We start from the raw sequence: 24,241 nt of genomic DNA on the forward strand, positions 1-24,241 counted from the left end.
AGCTGTAAAAGCATGAAACCCGGCGGGAGATCATGATTTGCTTGTTGGCGTTTATCAACCCTTGATTTTCAGAGAAATGAAGATCAATTAATGTAAGAGTTATAACTATTCAAAATTTAAATGCATCTAAAGTTTTTGAAGAGGCATTACATTAATACAGGGTCTCTGTTAAGTGCGATATGTATACCAGATCCAGCACAATCTCTTGATATACAGGAGATGTATAGCTTTATTAGCTTTTCAGAATAGTCTGTCTATTAAAATTATTTATTTTATGCATGCAACTTTATTTTTATTCATCTATAGTACTGTATGTTCGAATGTATTAAATTATAATTTAGCAGAAAAAATTATGAAGTTCAATTAAATCAAAGAAAATTACAAAAAAAAAAATAACTTGCTGTAGTATATGGAAAGGAGGAATGAGTTAACATACATTGAAAATTCATAATTACATACATAATAAAAAAAACATACAGCTGGACAGGGAATCGAACCCAGGACCCCTGCATTACAAGTCCGGTGTTCTAACTACTTAGCTCCTCAGTCCAGTCTAAATTATTACATTCCCCCCTCCTTAAATGGTTTTTGCTCCTGAAGATACAACACAAGTTCACCTTGGCAGGACTTAGCATTAATACGTTCCATTTCCACTATGGAAGAGTTATACTTCTTAGTGCGCTCTTTTGTGAAGAAGTCGGAAAACGTACAAATCTCGCTGGATTTCTGGGACAGACGTAACATAAACATGTAAACAATATGTTGAATGTCAATGAACAATTCCTGAGAAAATGCAAATGAAATATTTTATTGTTGTGGACTTTATATATATCAAGAGTAGGAATGATAACGATATCAATCTATATCTATTGTTGATCGTATGTATCTATTTATCGTATGGTACGTCTAAATACAATATACATGCCTCGGAAATGTCGTATTTTTTATTAATGGATAATAAATTTAGGGTTCTCGGTCTCTTACATATGTCTTTTAATTCTTCTTTTCTTTAATTGGAATGACAGATACATTTAACATTTAAAATTGGATTGAGATTGGCATGTTTTGTATTATCCGCCACGCTATGCTGTCCCAGTCAGACGACCAAACGCGTCTCTAATTTTGAAGAGTTCACTAATGGAAATAGAACGTATTAAATTTATAATGCCTGAACAAGGAAGGCCACATGCATCACCATCTGTAAGTATGGAAAGGAGGAATGAGTTAACATACATTGAAAATTAATTAATACTTAATTATATTAATTGATGAAAAATATATGGCTCGACGGGAATCAAACCTGGTACCACTGCATTACTAGTCAGGTGCTCTAACAACTGAGCTATCCAGGCCTATGTCCTCATTCCAGCCTAAATTATACATGTATGTACTACATTCCTCCTCCCTTAAATAGTTTGAGCACTCCGAAGACACAACACAAGTTCACTTTGTCAGAACTTTTATAATCGGTGATGATTCTGTTCCGATATTTAGTGGAATTCTGCTAATTTGAAGCCAAGAATCCGATGTTTACGGTTGTTTTCCGATATTTCAGTACCTTTTTTTGTAGCGATCTGTTTCCATCTTGTCTGGGTAAAAAAATTAAAGTTGTTTCCACCGTGTTTTGATTTAGTCTGCGTCATCCAGAAGTTTGCTTTTATCTCCAAGTGGGGTAAACACAAATAGGGATGATTCAGACTTCCTTACGATGGCTTGGCGGTTCATTCAGCCAGGTCAGGATGTAAAAGTTGTTGAACAAACTGTCACACTTCAATTTTTGTCACTCATTTAAACTTATTTTGGGCTTGCTAAAGCCCATATTTCGCCAGTCCCTCAGCTCCCAAACTATTTCAGATATTTTGGGCAATTCACAGAATCATCACTGTATAATGCCTGAACAAGGAAGGCCACGTGCGGCACCATCAGCAGAATGGAAAGGAGGAAAAAGTTAACATGCATTGAAAATTCATACATACATTATGAAAAAACATATGGCTGGACCTGAAATCGAACCCAGGACCCCTGCATTACTAGTCAGGTACTCTACCTGCTGAGCTATTCAGGCTGATATCTTCAGTCCAGCCTAAATTACTACACAACTAACATATTTAGGACAAATGCACTTTGGGCTAATGAGTTTTAGAGTGAACAAGACTCTGGGCGAATGAGAATTAGGTCATACGGTGTCAAGGGCGAAAGCATTTTGGGGCGAATGAACATGCATTCAGTAATCATACTTATACATGCCTCACTGTACACAAGGTGGTGTACAGTTACTCAAATGACAGACATACATCTTTTGCTCAAGTGTTCAAAAGCAGCAGTGATTAAACTATCTGCTCTGGGTTGCTTTTTTTTTTATAAACTCCCTATATACTTGCAATTTTTTGTCTATTTTAAATAAAAAGCCAAATTGTGAAAACTTGCATAGAAGTAGCTAAATAAAGCTAGTTTGAGGAGCTAAATAAAGCTTAGTAGGTAATTCAATTAAGGCTTTAAGCTATGTAGCTAAATGTACTGATTGTACTGGAACTGATAAACTGCTACAGTCAGACCAGAGACAACTTGTTATTTTATAAAATTAAAATGCATCATTAACTCAGGTTTTCAGGCTGTACATAAGAATTGAAACCACTGGGGTTGTCCTTGGAACACATAATACGGAACCTAACAATTGTCATTCCCTTATTAATGATATGTCCTTTGAATAATAGGACTTGAAATAGTTTCATGAACAATACAAATGTTATAAAAGTATACTTTCAAATTATAGTTGGCCCTTTTAAGTTTTAATGTTATTGTTTACCAATTTTAGTCAAATCGTCAAGAGATGTTTTCAATAAAGACCCACATGCATATGGTATGTGGAAATTATCATTTTTTTCTCTGGTGTTGTGCATGCTATTTTATATATAGGCATATAATTTCAATACTTTTTAGATTGTAGCACGTTTTATAGATTACATAGCAATTATACTTAAGAAATGTCTTTCATTTTTGAAACGTCTGAATGTGGCTGTTGGAGAAATCTAAGTTAATATGAAGCAGAAAATTTGAGAAACTATTTCTTTGTATTGGAAAGTTACTACATTTATCATATACATAAATAAGTCTTAATTATCGATCCTCAATTTGCTGAAGTTGAAAAAAAATATTTCTTTTGTTTTTATTTTTGAACAGAATGTGTTGAAGACACTAATAATAGAGTAAACAAGCAGAATGACATCCATTATAAAACTACAGCCATTTTCTGGTGCTCACAATGAATCGCCTCCATGCTACATGCTACAGGTGGATGAGTTCCGATTTCTCCTGGATTGCGGTTGGGATGAAGATTTCAGTATGGAGTTCATTAGGGAAGTTAAAAGGTCAGTAGATGAGCTATTACTAATCATGCATTTCTTTGTCTTTTGAAGTCATGGTTTGGTGATCTAGTGAATTATTTATGATCGAATTTCAATTTTTAAAAATTTTGAAATGTTTATTATTTAAAATGAGGAATTTTCTAGGTACATTTAAGCATGCTGCATCTTCATTTTCTGATTGTGTAGTCAACAATATTGTAGTCTTATTTCTCAACTTATTATAAAGATGTATTTATTTTACTTTCAGACATGCTCATCAGATAGATGCTATTTTGTTGACCTATCCTGATCACATACACCTGGGTGCTCTCCCTTACCTGGTTGGAAATGGAATTTTGAACTGTCCCATTTATGCTACTATTCCTGTGTATAAAATGGGACAGATGTTTATGTATGATTTATATCAGGTCTGTTCAGAACATTATTTTATTTAGATATATTAAAAGAATTTGTGTAGGTATTAGTTACAAAATGACTGGTATTTTAGGAATTATTGTACAATGTATTGTTTTCCTGTGTGACTAGCCTTTGCAAGTTTCCAGAGAATGATGAATTCACAGATTTTGAAGTTTGTTGCCATGAATAAGGATATTATTTGTGTAAATAAAAGCAAAGGGAAAGAAATTTGTAGAAGAAAAACCACTTCAGATTTATTCAAATGACAAAACTGTAATAAAATGGTTGTATGGGAAAGTTGGTTTAGAATATAGGAATATGAGTCTCAGGGTCAATAAATCTTTATTTCCCAGATTTTTCACGGTGGATTCCTGCAAACTGATATTCACCAGTGACACTTTGGCCCCTGATTGAAATTTATCAAAAGATTACTCTTTAGTCCTAAAATATAATGGGTGTTACCTTTCTAGCTGAAGCCTGCCTTGAATTTTTTCAGGTGTATTGACTGCTTCTCCATCCATTGATTACATTGCTCTTTTGTCTTGGGATCATAGAGGAATATCTGTTTCATCACTGGTTACAATATGCTCACTAAAATTTTGATATTTGTCCTGAATGGTGTATGACTGAATGGCAAATCTAAGACTGCAGGAAAATTCTGTGTAATTCTCTAAGTCTGCCAAAGATGGTTATTTTTTTTAATCATCATCATACACTTACATTGTAATGTAGCTTGAATTACAAAATAATGTAATTTTTTTCTTTTTCAGTCTCGACACAACACTGAAGATTTTGACATATTCACTCTTGATGATGTGGATGTCGCTTTTGATAAAATAGTGCAACTTAAGTACTCCCAGACTGTGAATTTAAAAGGTAAAATTAAGTACTTTACTCAGTGTTTTCAAACCTGTGAAAAGTTTGCTTAATTTGATTTATTGGAATGTTAATTATTTCTACAATTCATCCATTTATACATGTACATACTAAATACATGGTAATGGTTTTACAGCAAATTTGATTAGAATGTAAATATAAAACTGAAAAGCTGCATTTTTGCTGAAGAATTGATATGTCTTTATAATTTTTCAATTTTGATTTAAAGGAAAGGGTCATGGTCTACAGATAACACCTCTACCTGCTGGTCACATGTTAGGTGGTACTATCTGGAAAATCATTAAAGACGGAGAGGAAGAAATAGTATATGCTGTGGATTACAATCACAAGAAAGAAAGGTAGAACCAAGGAAGAGTAATCTTCTACTGAGGCTAAAATTGTTACAATTAGAGGTAGGGTTGGATACCGGTACTCGGTACCAATATGTACCGAATAGTTTTTTCAAAAATACCGGTAAAATACCGTTTCATTTAATACCGGTACTAATAATGGTATTTCTCAATTTTTGAAACATTTTGATACATTCAAAATGATTTTTTAAAAAGAGATTCCAGACTTGCTAAAATAAAATTCTCCGCACATTGAAAGGGTAGGCTAATTAACGAAATGGATGCTTAGTACGATACTTGCTTTTGACTGCCGATATTCGAGGTAAATTAATATGTATATATTTAAAAATAAAAAACATTCACATTAATCGTGTTTTAATTTTATTTATTAAAACTGATAATAACTGTAAATAAAAAATATAAAATGTCGCAAAAATGTGATGTGCATCTCTATCCATTTTTAATGTTTCATCTTTTAGTGCGACCAAATAAAATGGGTCCTGGCAAGTGGCAACCGGGTGAAGCGGTCAGCTGTATCTAGTTATAATAATTTGTTTGAGATTCAATTTATTTGTTTTGTTGATGATTTATTAAAAGATTGAAGTATAACATAGTTTATAGGCTCATTTTAAATTATAACATTGAATGGTTGAAGATTGGTGAAAGCACATTTGTTATAAAATGAGTACTGTATCATTAAAAATACCGTATCGTTCTAAAAATACCGGTATGGTATCCAGCCCTAATTAGAGGAGACAGACAGCTATTTTTTTCATTGGTCATAGTGACTTGGGGTTTTTTTCACCATTTTTCAGAATGATAAAATAAATTGAAATTTATTTTACATGTATATTTTTATTAAGAGTTAATATAAATCATTTTCTTTATAAATATGGACATTCCACATCAAAATTAGACTTTCATGCAGTTACCATCTTTACCATCCTCTCTGATGACAGTATCTGACAGTTCATACCTTTCCTTTAGACATTTGAATGGCTGTGTCCTAGAGAATATTTCAAGACCACATCTGATGATAACAGATGCATTTAATGCCACATATGTTCAGTCTAGACGAAGAGCAAGAGACGAGCAGTTATTAAGTAAGTACATGTATTACTGTAGATCATTAAATTTCCTGACAACTTATTTTCCTGGGATTGTTGTTTGGTATTTATAATTGGAACAAAAATTTCATTAATTTTGTTTATTGCTCTATATTTACATTTCCAAGGATTTTTCCTTAAGATTCTTTGCAAATTAGAAGATAGTTCATTTTCTCATGAACTACCATGAGATGAGCAAGAATATCTCCATTGTGACGTCATAATACCGTACTCGACGTCAAAACTTTAGTGCAAACTGTTTTGCTTCAAAAATGACAGTTGAATGGCGTAACTTGTGTAAACTCATCAGAAAAATAATGTAAATATAAGATATGAATTTAATTTTTGAAGATTCATTAGGTACATGAACTACAACGCTTCATGCCGGCATATTTATCATGAAGCACTAACACGCTTCTTGAAATATGCCGGCGTGAAGCGTCGTAGTTCATGTCCTCATGAATCTTCAAAAATTAAATTCATTTCTTAAATATAATCCGTAAGAGTAGAATTATATGGAAGATAAAATTTTTGTGAGCAGCAATCTTGCATAATTACATGAAAATAAAGTTCTCGTGAATAAAAATGATTTACAGTATACACATAGATTAATTTAATGGTTTATGCAAGGTGTTTGTTCCAAATATATGATAAGTACAATATGGTATTTGATTTACTCTTTAAGAAAGAGCATTTTAAAATTGAATGTTACATAATTAAGATTTATTATGGTGTGTAATGATTAACAGCAACAATCCTGCAGACTATGAGAAATGATGGCAATGTGTTGGTTGCTGTCGATACTGCTGGTCGAATGCTGGAACTGGCTCAGCTCTTGGTAAGTTAAATAGAGTTGAAAGAGGCTTTGTTTTATTTATTAGATCTAAACTTAAATGATACATGGTAACCTACTGTGATGAAAAAGAAGGAGATTCAGACCTCAAAAAAGGTAGCATTGTGTACAGTGTTTTGCACTTCAATTTTGAGTAGCTATATATATATATATATATATATATATATATATATATATATATATATATATATATATATTAGGGATGTCAATTTTGTCAATAATTCATATTCGAATATTCAATGAAAGTATTCGAATATATTCGAATATTCGATAAAATAAATAAAATCTGTTTAATTTATACATGCATCATCCTACTCTCATGAAAGGTTTAGCGTAGGTATACTTATTGTATGAAGACTTCTGTAGGTGTACAATAAGAAATTCCATTTGATATGTGTCAATGTTTGAAATAAATAATTGATTTCAATGTAGAAAAGTATAATTTTAATTAAATGAAACATGTGTATTTATAGTAGCTCCAACTGAGGAACCAGTTGTCTTACCAAAGGCAAGATATAGTCGTAACGGTGTACTGTTCAGATTTCAATACGTGTAATATACAATTATCTGCCCAATAAGAGATATGATTATCATCTTTGATACAATGTTTAAACAAATATTTCCATAGACAATTTTCCTATGTAATTAACTAATTTCCCGATAATGAATATAAAATTTTGGATTATGTACAACCCGAGAAAATCAAGTAATTTACATAATTATTCTGAAATTGAGCAATATTAATTACAGACTAATTCTATCGAACATTCCTTCAATGATCAATTAAATTTATTTTGAAAAGTATACGCTTCGCGTCTTTTACACATTCTAAGAAGGTTTTCATTTTGTTGTCCTCGATTCTAGATCCGATAGTATCTAACTAATAAAAACTATGAAAGTACGTTTTGTATTATACGTAAAGCATTATTGTACAATTCTTTAACACCTTACTCAAAACAAAATAACTGTAATTTAGCATACCTATAAGACAAGAAAGTAGTGAAAGAAATCAGGCGATCGAAATTGATCGCTGGTAAATTAAACAGGGATAATTCCAGCACTGTTCTAATCAAAATTTATTAATCACAGTACTTCTTTTTATGAAATCTGAAAAACACCGAATATTCCAATCTTAAATTCATATTCGAATATCAACTCATCGACTGAATATTCGAATGTTCGAACATTCGTTGCCATCCCTAATATATATATATATATATATATATATATATATATATATATATATATATGTATATATATATATATATATATATATATATATATATATAATTATATATATATAGTAAAACATGCTTATAACGAAGAGCCAGTGACAGATGATTTTGCTTTGTTATATATCTGTTAAGTTAACAAATTTTTGAAAGACAAGGGAAAATAAAATCACTTCAATATAAGTGTCATTTCATTGTAAATGTGTTTGCTATAAGCATGTTTTACTGTATATAAATAAGGCCTCAAATGACCATGCAATTATTAAAATCAAACATCCATCAACTGCAATGAAAGTGCATGATAAGAAATCATTTGTATAAATATTTTTCTGTAGTGTATTCCAATATCTCTTCTGTAATGTTTTACTCAGTATAGACAATACGTTGTCCTGGAATATTCACCTCCACTTTAATGGGTGTTGCTTCTCATTTGCATAATTAACAAGATGCATAACATTCACATTATAGTATATAATCTTAATAAATTAAAACTTACATTTGTTTCAAATCAGACCATTACAGGTACCATCAAACCAGCCACTGGTAGGAGTTATTTGTATATTATCTCATTTAAAAGAAAACTTTGAATTTTTGGTCAGGAGGAAAATTAATCTGACCCACAAAACAAAGTTTGGGGGTATATTGGAATCACCATTCGCAAGGTACATACAAGTAGGAGTGAGGTTTTAGTAAATGTACATTATTTTATCACAAATTGTAGGACCAGATGTGGAGGAATTCTGAATCAGGTCTTTCACCATATTCCCTTGCCCTGCTCAACAATGTCAGTTTTAATGTGGTGGAATTTGCCAAATCTCAGGTAAGATTTATAGATCTAAGATGATATTAAATATTAACATTTACCTAATACTTCTTTCTAATGCATAATTTCTGCTAAGGCCTAAGAAAATATTTTGGTTTAGTGTTACTCAGCTGACCCTAATTTTATCTGCCGACCCAAATTCTTTTTCATTGTAAAATCCAGATATTGCATGCCTGTATATTTTCCTTCAAACATTACCATTCATACATCGTAAGAACACTTTTTGTTGCAGTGATTCATTTTGATAACAGTTATCATGGGTCCAAGGGACCCCTCTGAATGATGACAATGTGTCCCATTCCACAATTATTTTGTCCAGAAATGATTAATTAATGAGGGTAATTCAGGGTATCTTTCCATATAACAAAGGAAATTCTGGTGAATATGTAAGGATAATACATAAAAGTGCTATTCTATTGTAGCATTAAGTGTTTCATTATCAATTGGCAGTCAGATTACTTTATTTTGTGGCATGAAAATATATTGTCAACTACACAATCTGGTTTTATTTTTAGGTTGTAATTATGACCTCACATTGTTTCATACACAACTGCATAATTGCAGTTGTATAATAGTTGTTCTATTAACCAAACATTTAATGAAGTAAAGTATTAGATATATCTTAAGTTAAAAATGATATGAAGTTTAGTTAAAAAGAATAATTAATGAGTCAATACTTAAAGAGAGAAATTAAAAGACAGATTGGAGTGTGCAAATATCTTCTGATAATTTCTTGCTAGCTGCAATAACACTGAGGTGTGAAACCTGACCTATTGTTGGCCAGTTAGCCTTAAACAGTATACCTGCATAGCTGCTTATGTACCAAAATCACTTGTGCATATCGCTTATCATGTAGATATGATACAATAGACAATATGGTTAAAATACAATTCATATGTCTTTCAAATTTTATTGCATCCATCAGGATGTAGCTGTATTGAAATCATGCATCCAGAGAAAATTATTGTAATTTATGCAGGACACACATCAAATTGAATCACCATAGTAGCCATTTTTAGAGCTGTCAGGAATATGATAAAAAAAATTATGACTAGGAGAAGACAGCTTCAAACTATTTAAAAAAATTGTTTCAAAATTATGCCTTAAAAAAAATAATGAAAAATAAAAACAAAATCTTACCTACCAACCCTATTTGTTTTTTTTTTCTTAGCATGTAATAGGAGGCAAACAAATTTTTTTCTTAGGCCTAATGTGTTTCATCATATTTTATGAAAAGCTAACATGGAAATCATTTTTAGCTCACCAGAGACTAAGGCTTGTGTGAGCTTTCTGATTTGTCCATTGTAAGTTGTTTTTGTCATCCTAATTGCTGTAAACTTTTCACATTTTCATTTTCTTCTCCAGAACACAGGGCCAATTTCGGCCAAACTTGGCAAAGAGTATCCTTAGGTGAAGAGGATTCGAATTTGTTCAAATGAAGGGTCATATCCTCTTCCAGGGGGAGATAGTTAAGAAATAATGAAAATTGGGTAGGGTCATTTTGAAAATCTTCTTTGGGCCTGAAAAGATCAAACTTATATGAAAGCTTCTGACATAGTGTAGATTCAGGTTTGTTTTCATGATCCCTGGGGGTAGGATGGTGCCATTATGGGCCAATAAGTTTTATAGGGAATATATAGGAAAAATCTTTAAACATCTTCTCATCAAGAACAGCAAGCCATGATCAGTCATATTTATATGGAAGCATCCAGAGATAGTGTAGATTCAAGTTTATTCGAATGACCCCAAGGGGTAGGGAGATGCTAAATGGGTCATCAAAGTTTTACATAGGAATTCATAGGTATGTCTTCTTCTCAAAGCCAGAAATGTCATGATTAGTCATATTCATAAAGTAGGGTGGGGTCCACAATATGTGATCTAAGTTTACATAGGAATATATTGGGAAAAAGTCTGCTGATGAAGAACAGTAGGGCCATAGTGACTCAGGTGAGCCTTATGGCCCATGGGCCTCTTGTAAACTGTAAATTTTACCTTCAGGTGGAATGGATGAGTGACAAAATCATGAGGTCATTTGAGGAGGCAAGAAATAACCCTTTCCACTTTAAACATGTGAAGCTGTGTCATAACCTAGCTGAGCTGGCGAGAATACCAGAGCCAAAGGTCTGTATATATAGAAATAACCCTTTCTATTTTAAACATGTGAAGCTGGGTCATAACCTAGCTGAGCTGACGAGAGTACCAGAGCCAAAGGTCTGTATATATAGAAATAACCCTTTCCACTTTAAACATGTGAAGCTGGGTCATAACCTAGCTGAGCTGGCAAGAATACCAGAGCCAAAGGTCTGTATATATAGAAATAACCCTTTCCATTTTAAACATGTGAAGCTGTGTCATAACCTAGCTGAGCTGGCGAGAGTACCGGAGCCAAATGTCTGTGTTTAGAACAGCTAGTAATATCCAACATTACTCTCTCTCTCTTTCTCTCAAAAAAAAAGGAACGACGAACATGATCTCAAATCACGTAGAGTCATACAGTTGAATTCAATCATCTTATTTAAAGGAATATCACACTTACCATTAGTTTAATGCAGATAGAAATGTGTTTTACAAAACTAGTGTTTGATTGCATAACACAATAGTTTTATTTACAAAGGTTAAAAAATATATGCCTAAAGTTAGGGTAGGTTTAATGTGGATTTCACAGGAGATGTGTATTTAAGAGTAGTAGAGTGCCAATAAATCTTCATAAAATTTGCAGCTGTAAAGAAAAAGGACATTAAGCTTACACATTAATGCTCTTATTCTGTTAAAAATAAACAAACATTGAGTGTACATTTTAGTCCTACACAATAGCAACTAGAGGCAATGACATTGTTACAGGAATCACTCAAGATTTCTTTGTCAGTAATTTAGCCTTGACAGCAAATTGACATTTTTAAATAACAAACATGCATTGAAATGATGCAATAAAAATACCTAGAGTGCTTGTAATTGTCTAGCATTTATCGTACATGGTATCAGTTGTATTTTTTTTAAGCTTATATTGAAGAGATTTGCCATTGACCCTCTTATGATTGGGTACAGCTTTTTGCCAGAATCGTTTCACAAACTCAAATTAATGCTCTATATTGTTTCAAAAAATATTTTGAGAAATGATGCCAAAATTTTATAATTACGAGGTGCTCAATGTCCAAGCCATATTTTTTGTTTTGTTTTTTTTAAATATGGTTGAACTTCGGTAGCTCGAACACGGATATGTTGAATACCATGGATTTGTTGAAGTGATTGGGAAGTCCTAACCACATATTTCTGAAGTATTTTACCCTCGATATCTCAAACCCTCGGATATCTCAAAGTTCTTTCTCGGCTCCATCAAGTTCGAGATAACGAACATTGACTTTACTCTATGCTTGATCTATTATTGGCAATTATCATATTTAAGTTTTTATTTGTTTACTTTATTACTGATTTTTATCATGTCTCAAAATTTTTTTGATATGACAAAGTTTATATGCTTTTAAAATCAGCCATTTGAAAATCTTTTCTAGAAATTTAATATTTTTGATGTTTCAGTGATTCAAAATTTGAATTTCTCAAAATGCATATTTTGACTGCCAATGATACAAGCCATTCATAGGAGTCAATCCTTGTCAAGCAAAGTACTGATTATGTTTACAAAATGGCTCATTTGTTGTGTCTATTAAACCTGTTAGAAAATAAATAATTGATAATTGGATAATTGACAGCTAGTAAGGTTTAATATGTGGTGTTTGGATGCAGAAATGTGCACAAGAAAAGTTTTAGGAAGATTTTATTTCACTTTTCCTGGACTTGGTTGGGAGGTGAAAGGGACTTTCTGCAAATGCAAGGGTTTTGTCTCCAGAACAATCATTTATGCCCAATCACGATTTTTTACTGTATAATAAAATATCTGAAGGAAGTGGTACTTTTTTAAAATTAAAAAAAAAACCAACACACATTTTTACAAAGTTGCTCAGAATCTAGCAGGAATGATGTGCACTTTGTAATGACATTCGGCTGCATTAAAGAAGTGTCATTTCTAGTACATGATATTCACTGCTAGAACACATAGTAGATTACAGGATTTTTTATATATACAATTTATTAAAATAATGAGAAGTTAAATTCCCATATTTATAAAGATTTATGAAGTCAAAATTTAGAAAATTGTTCTATTCAGTTGAAGTCCCAAGTTGTCAACGGCTTTGTATTCACAGTCCTCTCCACTTGTCGGCGTATTTTCTTGGTTATTTCTCTTTGTTAAATGTTCTTACATAAAAGATTGACCATCTATAGCAATAGGAATATCATCGATGTCAAAACTTCCACCGACCATATTGTGTATATTTAACATCAAAATAAATTCGATGTATTTTTTCTTATGATAAGCTTTACGAGTTCAAATTGACCATTGACACCAATGACATTTCAGTACCACGTGACCTCTATCTAATTAGTGGAGATTTTTACTTTGAGGACCCTATATAACAGGCATTTTATCACCGTTTTAAAAAATTATTTCATATTAAAATGATAATTATATGTTTAAAGTCAAATGTGGTGTACATGTATTTTTTATAAGTTCAGACTAACTAAAATTAAAAAGATCTTTCTATTTGTTTCATTACTTTATATAAAGATAGGACTTTCCTGTAAATTACACAATTTAAATCAATCATGTTATAAAGATATTAGAAATTTAAAACAATAACCGATTTATTTACCGACTCCATATTTAAATAAAAGACAGTTTTAAGTCAATTTAACTAAGGAAACATAGGACTCGCCTATAAGTCGGACATAGAGTTTTAGACCAAAATTGATTCCCCCCCCCCCCCCCCCCCCCCCCCCCCGAAAAAAAACAACTTCCAGGCTAGTATGTATATGGTAAAGAATGAACTGAGTTGCTGATGAAGGCACTGCAGATTACCTAAATGGTGATTATTTATTCAGTGACATGAATTCCTCATTCAGAATAAGAGGATTAAGAGGAACTTACAAAGCTGATCATGTTGCATCATATTTGTAAATTATTAAAAGAGAGGCAGTGACACAAAAATGGGAAAATTAAAAAAAAAAACTTTCTACATGGCTCATAATCACAGGTCAAAAAGTTAAATCTTTAGTTTCTAAGACCAGAAATTTCAATATTCAATGTGACAGGCAGGCTTTATTTTTTTTAAGCAGGTTTTATAGTGTTCCCAGAAATTATTGAGAATTTTTTCATGAAATGTTTTTTTCAAAATATTATAAAAATACAATGTAACTTATTTTTAGTTTGAAGTTAGGTTTTAATCAAATGACAATACTTGCTTCTTTCTTATTTTACTTGAAGGTTTAATGAATAACTTACTGTTTTCTTTCTACACCTCCTGTCAATTGCTGATGTTCAAAATGAGTCCTTTTGAAAAAAGAAAGCCTATTGTAGATGTTTATTATCAAAGAATTACAAAAATAGTGATACTTCTGAAATACTAAGTATTCCACTGTCTACTATTGATTCGTGTTGGCAAAGTATTGAAAAATGGAAAGGAGTTCAGCAGAGGGAAAGAGCTGGTAGGGATAGGAATGATACCCCACTTCGAAACACTTGTGTTGTTCTTACTGAGCAAAATATCAAAGCCTTCGTTGTTTATGAATGTTTACAAGGCCTAAACTCTTTTCCTTATCTGAATTCCTCTTCTTTTTTTAATATTTTATACCACACAGTATAAAGAAGATGGTGAAATACTTGGTGTTTCAGAAATATCACCAGATTTAATGACCCCTTACTACAGACCCTAAAACGTGCTACTACACCACTTGCACGGTTCGGTTCGTTTCGTTTTGTGTACGGTACGGTACGCTTGTTGCACGGAACGGTACGCTTTGTGAACGGTACGGTTCGCTTTGTGCACGGTACGGTACGCTTCTTGCACGGTACGGTTCGTTTTGTGTACGGTACGGTTCGCTTTGTGCACGGTACGGTACGCTTCTTGCACGGAACGGTTCGTTTTGTGAACGGTACGCTTTGGTGAACGGTATGTAAATTAAGTGGGCGGAGCCTTTACACTTCAGTCTATGATTGGTTAATTAATAAAGTCGTTTATTTCTTTATTATAATCTCTTTATTTTTTTTTTACAGCTGTATTTTCGTTATTACATGTAACTAGTCGTCTTATTAACTTATCTTTTTTTTTAATTTACTTTCAATATTCAAAATAATTTTAGTTGTCTATTTATTATTTTGTTTTGTACACCATCGCCTTATGGTTCAATAACATGGAAATAAATCAAACATATCAACAAACACTGTATAACAAGGATGAAAAAAAAAATATTTTGGTTGCGTCGCCATAAAGGCCTTTCTGTATTTTTTTTAAAAAGAATCAGCGTACATATGTTGTTGTTTTTTTTTCTTTTAATTATCCTAATTGAATACAACTTTTAAATATTCACTTATCACACTTTTAAACAAATGAGTTTGATTTTATAAATCCCTCATGTTTTCATTTCGTCTACCATTCTTTTTACGTTCTTGTCACTGTTGCTTCATTAAAAAAACAAACAAACAAACAAAAACAAAACAAAAACATTTTTTCTCTTAACCAAATGATCAAACAAACAATAGAAAAAAGTTATTATTTTCATTTTTATTTACGAGGAATTATATATATATATATATATATATATATATATATATATATATATATATATATATATATATATATATATATATATATTACATAGATTCCTTAGGTTTTTTGCTCACTAGGAAAAATACATTGAAAAGTAGAAGCGCACACAATTAGTGCAAAAATATTACTTTATTTTTTGTGCGCGTAATTGGCTGCAAAGACAGATTTCCGAACTAAATAATATGTCAAAATGTTATAAATAAATAGTCTGTTTTCAATTACCTAGAAAATAAATAATATGCAGTCCTCAAAAACTTTGAAAATGAATAATTTGCCCATGCCGGGTGCTACCCCCCCCCCCCCCCCCCCTTGTTTCCTTGTCAAACTCAAACTTTTTTTTATTGAAGTTCTAGAGGAAAAGCTGACTGCACATGAAATTCTGTTTATCTGCAGATTAAAATGGTTCATTGTTGTAGATTTACTGTTTAAGACAGCAACTGTTGATACACGTGTGAATGTAGGCATATCTGGACTAACGGGATTAGATACGGTTCAATATACACAGCTTAAGTTTTTACCTGTGCACGTGTGATGACAATAATTGATCGAAATTTTCAAATGTTTTAAAGTAAATAACGAAAGTATAGAAAGACGTCAGTCTGTATAACGAGACCATGGCAAGAAATGCACAGTGTTTCTTTAAAAAAAACTTGGATGAACATGCATGCACGGACTACGCATTAAAAAAAAAAGATTAAACTGGGCTTTGTGTATAAATTCTATTGAATTAGTGAAATGGGAAAATGCTTTGAATAAAAATTAATTCTGACATATATCCAGATTTGTTTTTTTTAATTACGTGTATTAAACTGAAAATCCCATGCGAAAATGTGGCGATCGAACATTTTGACAGAATGTTGTATTGGCGATAACATCTTGGGTAGATCATAGGAGTGTAAACCAACACATACGATTTATACATACATCGCTTTTATTTTTTTTTTCTAGTGATTTTGACATGTCCGCTTTTAAAATTGACAATTTAGTTCGTAATTTTTTTTAAAATTATTTTTGTTGCTAAATCTGTAATCATTTCTCCCTAAAACTATTACTTACATGAATAGAAAATGATTTTAAGGGCTTGATTTCGGAAAATAGCACAGGATCCTAATACATTTTGCAATGTGTCTTGGTTTCCGAGAACGTTCATAGAGACAAGAATAGGGTAGATAAAAGCTATAGAAATAAACGATAAAGTATTTAATTCACTTTTATTTATTATAAATTGTACACGAAAATATTACGATGCTGCATTTAACATGAACAAAATGTTAGTCAAGCACAACCCGATCATGCATAGCGAATTAGGAATCCCCTCACACTCTGTCGAGTTGTTTTGAAGTCGTAAGTAGTTTTGAGTAGTTTCCTTATATCAACAGATGTAAGTCCAGATGCATGGTACTTAACAATAATATTTTGAATCCCTAGGGTTATTTTCCGTCCTTCTTTAACGGGCGCTGCATCGAAAGAAATAAAAGAAAACTACTTACTGTATTTGGTCATTCGGAATGCTTTCGGGGCGTGGCTTGCATAATTATTTCAAAAATTATTCATGAACGGTACGGTTCGCTTTGTGCACGGTTCGGTACGCTTCTTGTACGGAACGGTTCGTTTTGTGTACGGTACGGATCGCTTCGTGCACGGTACGGTACGCTTCTTGCACGGTACGGTTCGTTTTGTGTACGGTACGGTTCGCTTTGTGCACGGTACGGTTCGCTTTGTGCGCGGTACGGTACGCTTCTTGCACGTAACGGTACGGTTCGTTTCCGAGGTGTAGTAGCACGTTTTAGGGTCTGTAATACATACCGGTAGATTAAATAGGCTTTCTATTTTCTATAGCAGTAAATTTGAACTTCAGCAGACAACAGGAAGTAATTATAAATAAATAGGAGGCTATCCATGAAAACTGCTTGTATCATTAGAAAGCATGGGGTATTGTCATGAAATAAAACAGTAACATTTAATTGTATGTTATTAATCCAACATTTTAGATAAATGTATCATATAAAAATTTTCAAATAATTTCTGGGAACACTATATCTCTTTTTTTCCTGTCAATCGTCAGTCATCAAAATGATAACAATTCTTAATTTTTCGTACTCTTGTATTAATCATAATATGTACCGGGTACTCAACTTTAAATAATGCTATTTCAATTTTTTTTTATATATATATAAAAAGATAATTCATTAAGTACCATTTTAACAAGAAATATATTGTGTATCTGAAAGAAAAAACAAGTCTCAATATATCAACGAATACTACAGTACAAGTATAGGTGAATTGTCTCTCTTTCTCTATATTTTAATTAATTCACTAATTTACCATGACATCACAATATATAAGTGTATAGCCAAGTGAAATTTTTTGACAAAGTCTGATATAATCCATTTTGTCTGCATTTAACTTATTTGCTTCCTCCCACAAACAAATCACCTTCAACTCACTTAACCATAAAAGCAAAAGATATTTTCCAGCTTGGAATTTTTTTATGCTTAGCATGGTTTTCATCCGAACTTGGTAAGACGCTGAAAAGACATGACTTAGGGAGAAGGGGAGGTTCCATTATAAATATTATAAATTCAAAACAGGTTGTTTAAAAAATTACAAAAAATGTCAAGATTATTTTGGCAGCAAACTTCATAAAGAGAAATTTTTTGTCCCTCCTTTAAATGGCCGGGGCATATAGTGTTACCCTTGAAATCTGTTATTCTGTCATTCCGTCATAGAAAGTTTTCTGTAATATTTTTTGCTATGCTTGTAGATAATGAGCTGATTTTTGATATGATATTTGATGACTTACAGATTTTTGATTGGATTTATGAGATTAATCACTGTTTGTTATCTTCACGTTTTACACATTAAATCTGGTTCAAGCAATTGTCTATTCATTTTTGTTAATTCACAAGCTTTTTCTTATGTATTTGATGTTGTCGGGATTGTCATCTTCTAAAGAATATCTACATTATTTATTCTTTATCTCAGAGGACAGAGTACATATGCTGTTAATAAGGACACCTAACACATTAGTTATGTCCAATAACATGATTCATGTAGCATATACTTAATAATGGACCTTATTTAACTATAGATACTTTAGTATTGATGAGTCTACAATATGGTGTGCTTAATAGATTCAGAGATAAAAATGATGATAGAAGCAGATGTTTCCCATTTATGTAGTTTTTAAATTAATTGTGTCTTTCTAAGTACAGCTGCACTAAGTTGGGACATTCCTTGTATTTCGAAATCTTTATGGCTTAAGGTCAGACGACACGTTCTCGAAAATATATAATTTTTCCCAAGAATTTGTCATTGAAGTATCTACTTAAACAAGTTTTCTCACCAAAAATTGAGGTACTTTACCAGGCATTTGGACACGATACCGGAGGGTGATACTTCTTCTATTATCCTTATGGGTAAATCTTTTGAATTGCCAATGTCACAGTTTTTGGTATACTTATTTTATAAAACATATTGAAAACAATTTAGAAATCACAAGAGAATGACAATTATGAATTATTTTTGATATAATACTAAGGAATACAAAACATATTTTTGAGGAACGTGTCGTCTGACCTTAATTATTTTTCATTGAAGACAAAAGAGGTTTGTTTTTTAAGATATATCTGTTTGATCCAGACCATAAATTTGTGACAGAGAAACATTTAAATCTTACTTGTGAGGAAGAGGTTGCATATGTTTTAACAAGAGAGCTAGCTTTTAGGAACCTTATTCAAATCAAGTCATTTGGAAAAGGTCTAGGTCACTGTATGGGAAAGGAAAATTCTAATAATTTTGAGTGTAATTTCTAAAATTAATATGAATTCTTACTACCTGCTCTTTACCAGAGGGTTTAATTTGAACCTAACCCAAGATTTTGACAAAGGCCACAGGATAAAAGGCATCAGAACTTGTAACTTTTAAGATGTAAATATTAAGAATTCATAATTGAAGAAATGATCATTTTGATCTGAGGGTTTTCATGAATTTAACTCATAGTCATCTGGACAGGAAAAAAGTACTGGAGAAAAATGTTTGCCTTTGTTCCTTGATGTGGAGTGGGAGGTTATGAATTACTGTAATCTACACTTTGAGTTTACCACTTTAGTATTTTATTCGAATGTTATGTACAGTCATTGATTTTGGGTTGAATAAAGTAATTAACGTAGGTCGCGGGGTTGGTGACCTTTTAAAATTGCTCGAAAACATATTATGAAAATTAGTTATTTGAATCTGCTACTTTTGTTGTACATTCTCTGAAAATTTTATAAAATTCGTCTGCATCGTTTTTACGTTATTAAACCCCAAACATGCCATTGTTGCTGTAACATTTTCGACGCTATTCTATTGAATTCTATAGGGAAAACGTCATTTTTGACTCATTTTCAGGCAAGATTTAGTCTCAAAAAAACTCAGTAATTTTTAAATGGTGCAGATGAAATTATTTCCCTTTTGGTAATTTCACACAGAGATGATTTCTGATAAATCCATATAAAAAAAAATAATATGTCTTCGAGTTAGTTTTCTCGTAATTTAAATGCGAATAATTGCTTTTACATTGCAAAAAGTAACATTTTTAAGAATGACGCTACAAACTATCGCGACGTCATGCTTTACGTCGTTTATATGGTCTGGTTTAAAGTACAGAAAAACAAAAAAAAAATATAATAAAAAAGAAGAAAGAAACTTGTGTCTATATATATTTAATGTAAAATTTATATTTTAAATAGGCACAGATGTATCAGTTAGGTAACAATATATCTTGTCTGAAACACCTTTACGGGTTTCAGTAAATGGTTTATAAGCTGTAAGAGAGAGGGGGAGGCTTGGGTGGGGCTTGCAGGTACAGTACTCCCAGTGTAATTCAGAGACTTTTTTCTTACAAGAATGGGGGAAGGAGTATTAATTAGAGAATTTAATTAGAAAATAAAACAGTTTTTTTTTTTTACAAACCGGGAGCTAGTTCCTAAATGGGTGAATTTTTTTGTATTTAATATTGATGTATTATATTTTTTATTCTTTAAAATAGCTATACAAAACCCATCTTTGTATACGGAATGTTCACATTGATAATGCTTGTACGAGTACACACGCCGCATACTACTGCTCCATTAACATGATGTCGCTCTCGTACATGTATCACCACATGTCGTCAGCGTTTTTTTTTTTTCTCTCTCTCGAATAAATCCTATTCTGTTGGTAAATAAAAATGATACCAAGAACTACTCGTGTTTTGTCTGAAAAGATCACAAATTTTTACCGAACATTGTACATTTTTTGAACGTCCGATTTTTCATTCTCGACACCATTCGATATTGTCAAAGTATTTGAAAAACATGGTGTTATAATATTCTAAAGAATTTAGCCTTTGAGGAGCTTTTTTAAAAGAGACATGTATTTTAAAAGATACACAGGAACATAGGATGCAATCTTTAGTGGGGGGGGGGGGGAGGTAACCCAACAGATACAGACAAGCTCAGGCCCGTAGCAACGTGGCAATTTTTTTTGGGGGGGGGGGTAAAAACAAACAAATAAACAAACCTAATTAGCTGTAAAAATCCTGGGTGTGCCAGTGCTCGACCTTACAGGAACAAAAAGGGGGGCCCTGCTCCCCCCCTCCCCCCCCCCCCCCCCCCCCCCCGCCTCCGCTTTACCAGCGTGAAGCAGACATTCTTCAGGGGACCGCAAATTAGTTCTTTTTTTTCTAATTTATGATATTTTCATGTACTGGCAAAATTATTGATAAAACAATTGTAAATTAGATTTTCTAAAGTAATTTATATACATTGAAAAAATTATGGGGACACACCCATCCTCCAATTCCTACCGAACTAATAACCCCCCTTATTTTTAGCACGAACTCCTCATAAGTCTGCCAGCGATCTTTTTTTAATCAGGCAAAATAACACACATTGACAAGTGCCGCTAGCTCCGAGACGTAATTTTGGACCTTTCATTTCTTCATCGCAATATTTTTTCCCTTTATGATAAAAGATGTATATCTAAATCTAAATCTATCTATATCTAGTTAAACATCACTGCCTCAATTCTCTATAAAAATATATTATCTGTATTTATAAAGTGCATTTACACTGCAATTCCCCGCCGATTCATTTTTTCCTCGGTTTTTCATACAAATGTGGGATACCTCCCAATCTTTTACCTTAATTTTATGCATTTTAAAAAAGTTAACACTTGTTCAGTTGTTCCATATCTATTCGTGATACTGTGTGGTCTCAATGTGATGATAAATAAACGCTTTCTAACGCTTTCGATTTTCCAACATTTAAAATTAAAAAAAAGTTTTCTATGGGTGATAACTTCAGTTTGTTGTATTGAAGAGTTAAAAAAAATAATCGCAGATTTTTTACTCATTGTGACGTCATAATCAAATGTGCACAAGAAAGTCGCTCAAATCATATAATTGCGTACCCAGTTTTAACGACGTCAGCAAACCCGCGACCTACGTTAAGAAGGTGCGTTTTACTTATTTCTAGATTTGCTTAGATTTTTTATTTATTTTTTATATACAAAAGTGTCACTTGTTTATTGTTATAGAAACTGAATTGTATATTTCTTTTGGGAAAGTCACCTATTCTCTAGACCATTGAAACCATTGTAACATAAACATAAAACACTGTCATTGCTGGCAGAAATGTCTTTCAGCTGTGTTTAGCAATTGTCGTCTTAGGTTTCCTTTGAACTCTTTTTATCTGTGTTTATATGGGTTCTGTTTCATTTAGCATTTGTAGAATGTGTCAAGGAAAAACAGAAACACATTTAGTTGTATTGATTTTGTATGAACATTCAAAGTTTTTGCTATGTTTACATTACTGAAATCAGTGGTGTTGAATTGAAGTTTTGAGTAATTGGATAAATTGCAGTAGGATTCATTCCAATGACAGAAATTCTCTTTTCTCAGATTGATAACCAAAAGTAATGCAGAAAAGGAATAAGTATTATTTTGAGAGTAGAAATGCCATTAATCTCTTCTTGCTTTGTTTTTCATTTGTCTTTCATTAGGGACCTTCATGACAAGATAACTAAAATAGTTTCCAACGAAATGTTTCCAAAGAAGATGAGTGAATTTTAACAAGGCGCGCAGAATGGCTATAACTTCAGATATATAAAAAAAATCATAATCAATTTGTGAATTTAGTATTTATAGAGTAAAGTTATCATTATTGAAATTTATGAAATTATGATGAATAAAACTTTTCTGAGGACATTTTTTTCAACAAAAATTATTCTGGTATTAAAAAAATAATAATGTGGTATTCGTGGAGTTCGAACCCAAGCAATAAAAATCCTGAGTATCATTTTCCTTTGAGACAAACGCGCTGACCACTGCGCTACAGAGCTCCTGATGAATGGTGGCATTTAAATCAAGTCTGTGATATGACCCTTGAATAATTTCTCAGAAAGATGCGAATGTTGTCATAAAAGTGTGTTTTTAAGGTAGATTGGGTCTTTACTCCATGTTTATGTTAATCAAAAAATGTATATTTTTACACAAACTTTAAGGATAAACTTTCAAAAATATGGAGCGAAGACCCACTCATATCGAAAAATTGTGTTATAATATGAAAAAATGATCCTTTTTGCCCTCTTTAGTGTGTGTATGTTTTTTCCTTAAGGCAAATAATTTCAGTCTTGGTGAGATTTTTGCAAATTGTGGAGATATTACATAAAGTATACTTTAATTTTAGATGAAATATCAAAGAAAATTTTGTTATAATTGAGATTTAATTTTTCACCTCCATGTTTGTCGCACTATAGGGATTGTGCTCGCCTTGTTCACCCATCTTCTTTATACAGAAGTACTTTATGTAAGAGGAAGACATCTATAGGTTTTTGGTTCATATAACTTTGTCTGTCTGTCTATATGCATATCTGAATGTATATCCATGAAAACTTTTATTTTGGCGAAAAGTGCAACAATCAGTTGGAGAGATGATATATCATGGTACATTTTATCATGGTTCAATTCACAATATATTAAGGTGATATCGTGGTTCAGTTCACTCGGTGTGGAATTATTCCAATCATCATTTTAGTTCTGTTTTTTTTTTTTTTTTTAATTTCAAAATTACTTCCTAACAAAAAAAGATGTCTTCAACGACAATGCTGAACACTACAGTGGTTAACTTAAATTCCAATATCTGGGATTTAAAGAGTTGAAGAGTGTACTCTTTTCCCTGTAATATAATATTACATAAGAGGGGCATTTGAAAAGCTCTGAAAATGGTCTGATAAAATATTAACCACATAGTGGAACTTAATTTTGATATAATTGAAAAGATTAGGAAAATATACACATATTGTGATGTCACTTAGTAATTTTTATTTCGAAGTAACTCTGAAAATGACATCAAGATACAGTGTGTTAAGCATACTGAACATAATAATTACATAACAAGAAATGCAATATTTTAAAGTCAGCTTTTGTTTATTACTTGAATGCATGTGACAAGACACAATTGTCAGTTGGAAGAATGTTTATATAGACTACAGTCTATAATATGGAGTTGTAATCAGGAGCTCCTGTAGTTTTGAGGAGGTCTAAGAGCATGTCAAA

General features: G+C 32.0%; 1 protein-coding gene across 1 annotated transcript in view; it reads left to right on the forward strand.

Annotated features, from left to right (window-relative positions):
- Nucleotides 1-17: 17 nt before the first annotated feature.
- Nucleotides 18-24,241, forward strand: part of LOC133182108 (cleavage and polyadenylation specificity factor subunit 2-like) — a 117,560-nt gene continuing 93,336 nt past the window's right edge. Inside the window, exons 1-9 of the mRNA XM_061316837.1 lie at nucleotides 18-92; nucleotides 3,181-3,368; nucleotides 3,613-3,772; nucleotides 4,532-4,637; nucleotides 4,867-4,996; nucleotides 5,975-6,090; nucleotides 6,843-6,931; nucleotides 8,900-8,998; nucleotides 11,000-11,122. Of these exons, the coding sequence (XP_061172821.1) occupies nucleotides 3,220-3,368; nucleotides 3,613-3,772; nucleotides 4,532-4,637; nucleotides 4,867-4,996; nucleotides 5,975-6,090; nucleotides 6,843-6,931; nucleotides 8,900-8,998; nucleotides 11,000-11,122 (972 nt within the window). The 5' untranslated portion in view covers nucleotides 18-92; nucleotides 3,181-3,219. The remainder of the gene's footprint in view (nucleotides 93-3,180; nucleotides 3,369-3,612; nucleotides 3,773-4,531; nucleotides 4,638-4,866; nucleotides 4,997-5,974; nucleotides 6,091-6,842; nucleotides 6,932-8,899; nucleotides 8,999-10,999; nucleotides 11,123-24,241) is intronic.

Source organism: Saccostrea echinata, unplaced genomic scaffold (assembly GCF_033153115.1).
Source record: "Saccostrea echinata isolate AGI-Se365-2 ecotype Australia unplaced genomic scaffold, CSIRO_AGI_Sech_v1 ptg000009l, whole genome shotgun sequence".
Taxonomy (NCBI): Eukaryota; Metazoa; Mollusca; class Bivalvia; order Ostreida; family Ostreidae; genus Saccostrea; species Saccostrea echinata.